The sequence below is a fragment of the Pyrus communis genome, chromosome 6 (genome assembly GCF_963583255.1).
Source record: "Pyrus communis chromosome 6, drPyrComm1.1, whole genome shotgun sequence".
NCBI classification, from domain to species: domain Eukaryota; kingdom Viridiplantae; phylum Streptophyta; class Magnoliopsida; order Rosales; family Rosaceae; genus Pyrus; species Pyrus communis.
In genome coordinates, this window is record NC_084808.1 from 5,341,921 (window position 1) to 5,350,435 (window position 8,515).

The window sequence follows — 8,515 nt, forward strand, 5'->3', positions numbered from 1 at the left end:
AAACGTCAATTTAAAGCACATAACCAAAACTAGGTAATAACTTCTCATACAATGCTCAAATGGGGTGTGTGAATACACCAATGTGATCTACTCGACCTCACGAACAACCCCATCTTTTTAAAATAATTTTTCGAGGCTCCACGCCTGGCGAGTGCACGGCCCTACGCACCCCCACGCGCAGCCACGTGCCAGGCACACTGACGGCGTCAGTTAACGCCGTCAGGAATGTTTCGTTAAACCCTAACAGATTCTGTTAAAACTAACTTGACGCCGTTAAGAATATTCCGTTAACTTAACGGAATATTCCCTTGTCTTCTCCGACACTCCTCCGGTACCGTTGCCGTCACCAGAAAACTGGAAAATTTTCAAATCTTAATAAGTCACTCGTTTTTCAACCAAATTTCATGAAACTGGTACCAAATTGAAGCTCTTAACTTGTAGAACATTTACTTACCTGTTTAAAGCCCCAAAGATCACGAGATGTCGTCGGAGAAATTCAAGGAAAATCGGCCAAACTTGCAACTCACGATCCTGACATCCAATTCCACCCAACGAACCACCCCGAGCTTCCTAAGGACCTCACTAAGCTTCCTAAAAGCTTCAAATTCCCTGAAAGTCAATAATTCACGTGTCCATGAACAGTGACCAAATCGGAGATTCCTGGTTCGACGTGAAATCGAAGGATTCCTTACCTGAAATTGGCATGGTTGAACTCGTATGATCCTCACGAACACAAAGGTATCATTTTTCACTTCGATCTGCAACGTTTGTAAGGGTTTTGAACCCCGTTCGTACAAGTGAGAAGGAGAAAGAGAGAGAGTGTGTGTTCAACACAGAGAAAGATACACGGGAGAAGGAGATGATGTGGATGTGGGTGTGTGTGTGGTCCAAATGCAACCAACAAAACCATTAAACAATCACCCCAAAATGACAAATAACCACCAAGGGCAAAATCGTCATTTCACACCTATAATATGAATAATTCGGGACGGGCTGTCACAACCTACCCATCTTAAAAAAATTTCATCTTGAACTTCCTAACAATAACTCAACTACCCACTAGTAATCGTAGAATAACCGAGGATACAAATCTCTTATTCAATCTTCCGCCTCCTAAGTAGCCTCCTCCGCGGAGTGATTCCTCCACAAAACTTTCACTAATCTCACCGTCTTGTTCCTTAGAACCTTTTCCTTCTAATCCAAAATCGTTACCGGTTCCTCATCATATGTCAAATCCGGTTTAATTTCCAATGGTTGAGGAGGTATCACATGCGACGGATCCGCAACGTAATGACGAAGCATAGACACATGAAAAACATTATGCACTTTAGCCAGCTCAGAAGGTAACTCAAGCCTGTAAGCTACTTCACCAACTCGCTCGGTAATCATATATGGTCCGATATACCTGGGAGTGGCATGCCTGTCCGCTAAACTCTTTTGTCAATCCTGGGCCGCTTTCAGGTTAGACTTAATTACCTGAACATTCTGAGTAGTCTCATCTACAATCTTAGGGCCCACCAAAACTCTTTCTCTGACCTCTGACTAACATAGGGGTGTACGACAAGATTTACCATACAGTGCCTCAAATGGTGACATGCCTAAACTCGAATGAAAGCTGTTGTTGTAGGCAAATTCCATTAAATCCAACCGCTTGTGCCAAGCATCGCCAAACTGCAACATTGAAGATCTCAACATATCCTCCAACGTCTGAATGGTCCTCTCTGATTGTCTGTTTGTCTGAGGATGATATGCCGTACTGTAGAGTAATCTCGTACCCAAAGCTTCTTGAAAAGCCACCCAAAATTTAGAAGTAAATCTTGGGTCACGATCCGAAACAATACTCACTAGAACACCATAGTACTTCACAATCTTCGATATGAATAATTCAGCTAATCGGCTTAAAGAAAACTTTTCCCTCACTGGAATAAAATGCGCTGACTTAGTAAGCTGATCAACTATCACCCAAATGCCGTCAAAACCATTATGTGTACATGGAAGCTTGTACACAAAATCCATAATAATATTTTCCCATTTCCACTCTGGAACGGGAAGCGGCTGCAGCAACCCAAACGGCTTCTTCCTTTCAGCTTTAACCTGTTGGCAAATGGCACACCTACTCACATACTCAGCTATCTCTCTTTTCATTCCCAGCCAATAATAGAATGGTCGAATGGTATGATACATTTTAGTACCTCCTGGATGCATTGCATAAGGTGAGATATGCGCTTCATCAAGAATTGCTTTCTTTAATTCCAAATTATTCGGCACAAACATTCTGCTCTCCTGCATAAGCATGCCATCCGATTCTCGAACTCTGAAGTCTTTCTTTTTCCCCTGATTCCTTGCTTGAATTATTTTACTGGGTCTCTTCATCAACCATGTGGGCTTCAAGTACACGATCAATTAAAATCGGCCTAATTTGAAAATTAGCAAGTAAGGCTACCTCCTGATCTTCTACCTCTAACCTCACTCCAGTTGATCTTAAATCTATCAAAAGAGGAACACGACTAGCATACAACGCACTAATATGACCTTGAGATTTTCTGCTAAGTGCATCAGCTACCACATTCGCACGACCAGGGTGATAATCAATCGTGCAATCATAATCACTAAGCAATTCTAACCATCTCCGCTGACAAAGATTAAGGTCTCTCTGAGTGAAAAGATATTGAAGACTCTTATGATCCGTAAAGATCTTACACTTTTCTCCATAAAGATAATGTCTCCACATCTTCAAAGCAAAGATAATGGCCGCTAACTCCAAATCATGCGTAGGGTAATTCAACTCATGATGCTTTAATTGTCGTGAAGCATAAGCAATCACCCTACCATGTTGCATCAGCACACATCCCAGACCATTTAAGGAAGCATCACTGTAGACTTCGAAATTACCACTATCATCAGGGAGTGCCAAAATAGGTGCATGAGTGAGACAATACTTCAATTGCTGGAAACTCTGCTCACAATTATCATCCTACTCAAATTTAACATCCTTCCTAGTTAGCCTCATCAGTGGTAAAGCAATCACGGAAAAATCCTTTACAAACTGTCGGTAATATCCTGCTAAGCCAAGAAAACTCCTCACCTTAGTGACAGTTCGTGGTTGCTCCCAATTCTCCATTACTGCTACCTTTTGAGGATCCACCAAAATACCTTGAGCAGATATGACGTGTCCCAAAAATGCCACTTAAAATAACCAAAATTGCCACTTGCTAAACTTAGCATATAGTTGGTGTTCCCTCAACCTCTTCAACACCAAAGTAAGATGTCGAACATGCTCAGACTTACACTTAGAGTATACCAAGATATCGTTAATAAAGACAATGACAAACCTATCCAAATACGGCTAGACTACTCGGTTCATCAAATCCATAAAAGCTGCTAGTGCATTCGTCAATCCAAATGGCATTACCAGAAACTCGTAATGACCATAACGAGTTCTGAAAGCTGTCTTAGGGACATCCTTACTACTGATCTTCAACTGATAATAACTAGACCTCAAATCAATCTTGGAAAATACACAAGCACCTCGAAGCTAATCAAACAAATCATCTATACGCAGCAATGGATAACGATTTTTAATTGTTACCTGATTCAATTGCCGGTAATCAATGCATAGCCTCAAAGTCCCTTCTTTCTTCCTCACAAACAACATTGGAGCTCTTCAGGGTGAAGTACTAGGCTAAATAAAACCTTTATCCACTAATTCCTGCAACTGGATTTTCAATTCCCTCAACTCAGCAGGAGCCATTCAATAAAGAGTTAAGGATATAGGATTAGTACCTGGAAGCAAATCAATGATAAACTCCACATCTCGGTCTGGCGGCAATCCAGGTAAATCGTCAAGGAAAACATCAAGAAAATGCTTGACTACCCTTACGTCCTCCACACTACTAAGAGCAACATCGTTCAACACTACATGAGCTAAGTATCCCTGGCACCCATTTGATAACAACCTTTTTTCTCTCACAGCAGAAATAACGCCATGTCTCACCCCACTCTGCTCGCCCACAAAAGTAACCACAGGTAATCCAGGACGATGGAAGGTAACTGTTTTCCCATAGCAATAAATATTGGCATGATTAAAATGCAACCAATATGTGCCCAAAATCACATCAAAATCAACAATATATAAGGAGATAAGGTTAGCTAGCATAACAACATCCTCCACCATCACTGGACATCCTGGATACACACAATCAATATAACATCTCTCCCCTCTAGACGTAGCAAACTCTAAATCATACCCTAGAGGTGTAGGGTGATCTTGCGTCACTTGAGCAAATGTATGAGAAATAACATAATGTGTCGCACCATAATCAATCAATACTCTAGCAAAATAACCAAGGATATTTAATGTACCCATAATCAAGTCAGGATTATTCTGAGCATCTTGCAGAGAAATATTGTGGATGCACCCCTGGGTCTGCTGTCGTCCACCATGACCTCTACTAGTCTGACCACCTCGACCCTGCACATTACACCCCTGACTAGGCTGACCAGACTGCCTTGAAAATCCTGCACTACTAGTAGCAATCTCTCCTTGCTGAGGCTGTCCTCTCTGTACCACTAAGATCCACCCGCTGGAATGGGAAGATACAACATATAACCTCCAAAGTACTGAAGATACCCACTCTGAGAATAAGGATCCTTGGGATACGGATATTGCCCTGGAGCATAAGGAACAACATCACCCTGATAATAGTAGGCACCACCACGACCCATCTGACCATAACTACCAAGCCCTAGAACTTGTTGGATCAGTGTAGGTAATGGTAAGAGAGACTGCTAGGGCCTTTGCTGATTCTGAGGACAGTTTGCAGCTCTATGTCCTATTTGCCCACAAGTAAAACATCCACTGCTGCCTCTCCTGCACTCTCCAAAATGCCGATTGTTACACCTACGACACAACAGAGCTCTTCCTCTACCAGTATCGCCCTGTCTCTGGCCTCTAGGACCCCCAGAAAATCTACCACCTCTTCCTTGACCAGTGGCACTAAAACCTCCGCTGGAAGAACTGGAACTGGCTCCACTCTGCTTAAAACTCTGAGTCTTGTGAGGTCCTTGAGATGCTTGACCTTTTCCTTTATCGTCTTTCCTCTGATTGCCATCTTTTTCCTCTTCTTCACTCTCACTAGGTATGTTCTCAGAATCCTCAATCCTCAACAAAATCTCATAGAACTCCTGATAAGAGTCGCAAGGAGCAGTGGTCGCTAATAGGAGCATATTTAGGCGACTTAGTTAGCTTGTTTTCTTACATTTATGTTGTTAGTTCATAGTTATTTTAGTATTTTGAGCTATTTTCGTGTGTTTGTAGGTCCATATGGCTAAAGTAGCAAGAAGGTGCAATTTGGAGCCTTTTGGAGCAAAATTGGGCTTGGAATGGATAGCATATGCTTGGAGCAAAAGGAATGGACGAAATTGAAGACCTAAAGATGTTAGGATTCCTAATCAAAGAAGGTTTCCTACTTGAAGCAGGAAAGTTAAGCCAAGGTTTCCTATTTTGGTTTGACCTTTCGTAATCTTAAATGTCCCTAAGTTCCAGCAACATTGAAGGTCTCTTATGCATTCTAGGACACAAACTAAACCTTGCTTGCACCATTCTAGTCCTTGCCGCACTTACCTTAACATTTCCCTTCCTTGCCGTGCAAGGGAAAGCACTTTCCCTTTCCTATTCTTTCTTACCGCAAGTTTCCTTCCCTTTTCCCTTGGGATTCTGACTTTAATTCTCCTTTTCCTTTAGGATTTAGGGTCCAATTCTTTCCTAAACCAATTAATTAAAGTTAAGATCATTTCCCTCAAATAAATAACCCTTTGCCGCACCCATATACAACCCTATTCATTCATATACACAACCAGCCATCTTTCATCCTTCCACACTCATAGCTGCAGCCTTCATCACCTTCCTTACACCATTCCATGCTCTTCCCTTCATCATACCTTCCTGCCATACATCTATCCTTGACCCTAATACACTAAAGACCACTTTTCACACCCTAAAACCTTTGTGCCGCAACCTAGCAAGGAAGAAGGAGAGGAGAAAAAGCCTTCGATGTTTTTGCATTCAAGTTGGATTGTTGGAACATTTTTAGGTGTAATCTATCTTTTGTTTTCAATGTTTAATTCAAGTTTTCTTTGTTTTGCTGTGAACATGAGAGGCTAAACTTGTTTTAGCTAGGGGAGACTTTGAAACCATGATTATGTTTGTGATATGAATTGATTAATTCCAGTTGTGATTTCATAAATTCTGAATGCAATTTACTTAACCGATTGATTGAGAACTTATTCTTGTATGTTGATCAAGGAGGCCTACTTAGTTTGCATGCTTGAATTTGATGCTAGAATATAAGGGAGTTTCACATAATCGTTACAAACTTATATTCACAAGTAGTTAAGGTTGTTTATCACAATCATGTTAAGTTAAATTCTTGGCATGAGTATCATGATGTCATAGTTACGAATGTTTTGTCAATGCTTATGATTTTCACAGAACGTAATGATCTTTGATTGTATCTCTATTATGATGTCATGTAGGGAACTTTTGAAGAATGCTTTGGGTTGTCGAATGATGTCATCCAATCCAATAACTAAAGGAGAATCTGAGGGTTAATTAGTAATGTCACGGTTAATCTGGGGTGTTGAGGTTCATGGTTTATTGAGAAAGCAACTGGAAATCAATTTGTGTTCAAATATATCATGTGTGGAAAAAAATCCTCTAGCTAGCTAATCACCCATCCATATACCCAAATTCGTCCAAACTTTGTTTGAGTCTTTACGTTACTTGTTTTTACTCTAAATTCGTCCAAAAGCCCAATCCCCTTTATTTTGTGTGTCTAAATAGCTAGAATCTGTCCAATTTGTGTTTTTGAGTGTTTTGAGTCAAAACCAATTCTATTTTTGTCCAAATTAAGTCCTAGAGTCTAGTTTGAGTTTATTTGATTGTTTTGTGTTGTTTTGAGTTTCTTTAGTTTGTTTTGAGTCATATAAGTTTAGTTAAGAGTCTTTGAGTCTAGTTAGTGTTTTCAAGCCTAGTTTTGTATTCTTGAGTCAGTTTTTATTAGATTAGCAATCCCTCCTGATCCTCGGCCTAGAACGATCCCTACTTACATCTTTACTACAATTGTCAATAAGAGGGTTTAATTTGTGTGCTATTATCTATCACATTAGTCGCCATAGAATGCCACTTCTTCTTAGTACCCAATCGAAAACAACGAAGCATCTCAACCGGATTGGCAGCAACCTTTGGATAATAACGAGATAAATCAGTGAACCTCCTATAATATTCATTCGTTGTCAACTTCCCTTGCCTTAATTCAGTAAATTCTTGCTTCTTACGATCAATGTACTCAGGAGGCACAAACCTTTTCCGAAACAACTGCTTAAACACTTCCCAGTTAGCCTTTTCCTCTGGGGTCAAATGACGAACCTTCTGTCCCCACCAGGATGACGATTCCTTACCCAAGAACCATGAAGTCGTCTCTACCCACTTTTCAACAAGAAGATTCCCTTGATTATGCAACACTCGAAAAGTCTTTTCAATATGCTTAAGCCACCGCTTAGCTCCCTCAAAACCCTCGTGGCCCTCAAACTTGTCCAGGTTTAAATTATACACGGTCTCCAGAGAAGTCCTCTGGGGAGGGCGGAGCGCCGACTGAATAGCGATAGCAAAAGCTTCCCCCAATTGAGCTACATCGGGGAAACTAGGCTCAGCAAAGCAACGTGGTTCCCTATGAGGCGGCATAGTTCTGACAGAAGACACCAAAACAATTAGAACACTCACAAAATATGCAGGACTGCCAAACCTAGGCTCTGATACCAAACTGACACACCCCGACCGGAATCAAGGCGTGTTGGCCATCACATGAGGGTGACGTAGCCATGTGCATAGTGCGGAAGCAAAAGATAATAATAAAAGTACGAATAAATAAAAACCAAAGTAGTTAAAGTAACACACTAGTGTGAGACTAGGTGGGATAAACATAATCAGAGCACAGAAAGCCTAAGTGCAGTCCAGAAGAACGAATACTAAATACACAACACCCAAAGGTAATTCTACATTTGTGATGTTTTGTCAGAACCACCGTCAAGTCCTCGTGAACCACCAAAGCTGCTTCTAACTAGAACCTGGAGGGGCACAAAACAGAAAGTATGAGTGGGCAAAAACAAAGCTTTTCAAAATCAATTCATTATCAAAAGTTCTAACCCATCTCCGTAAAACATGTATAATTTCCCAAAAAATAGAATATACACATATATCGAAAACATGTTCAGAAATATGCCATGTTGAAAGCCTCCACATACACTGTAAGTAACCCAGGTAATATCAATCAATGCAAGTAACATGTCAACCGGAGTCACCTAACGTGACCTGTATGGCTGAATCTAGAGCTCAAATCCCCAACTCACTAACTATACCTGCACACGAGTCGGAACCACCTAAAGTGGTCTGTACAATAGGACTGGGTCTAAATAAATACACTCAAGTGCTACAATCATGTGAAGACTGGATGAATAA

The 8,515-nt window shown here is 40.9% G+C and overlaps 1 protein-coding gene across 1 annotated transcript; it reads right to left on the reverse strand.

The window, feature by feature from the left end:
* Window positions 1-4,788: 4,788 nt before the first annotated feature.
* Window positions 4,789-7,741, reverse strand: LOC137735962 (uncharacterized). The gene is made up of 2 exons (XM_068475313.1): window positions 7,226-7,741; window positions 4,789-5,184 (listed from the first exon to the last, which is right to left on the reverse strand). Exons 1-2 carry the CDS (start codon window positions 7,739-7,741, stop codon window positions 4,789-4,791), a joined length of 912 nt encoding a protein of 303 aa, XP_068331414.1.
* Window positions 7,742-8,515: the final 774 nt, after the last annotated feature.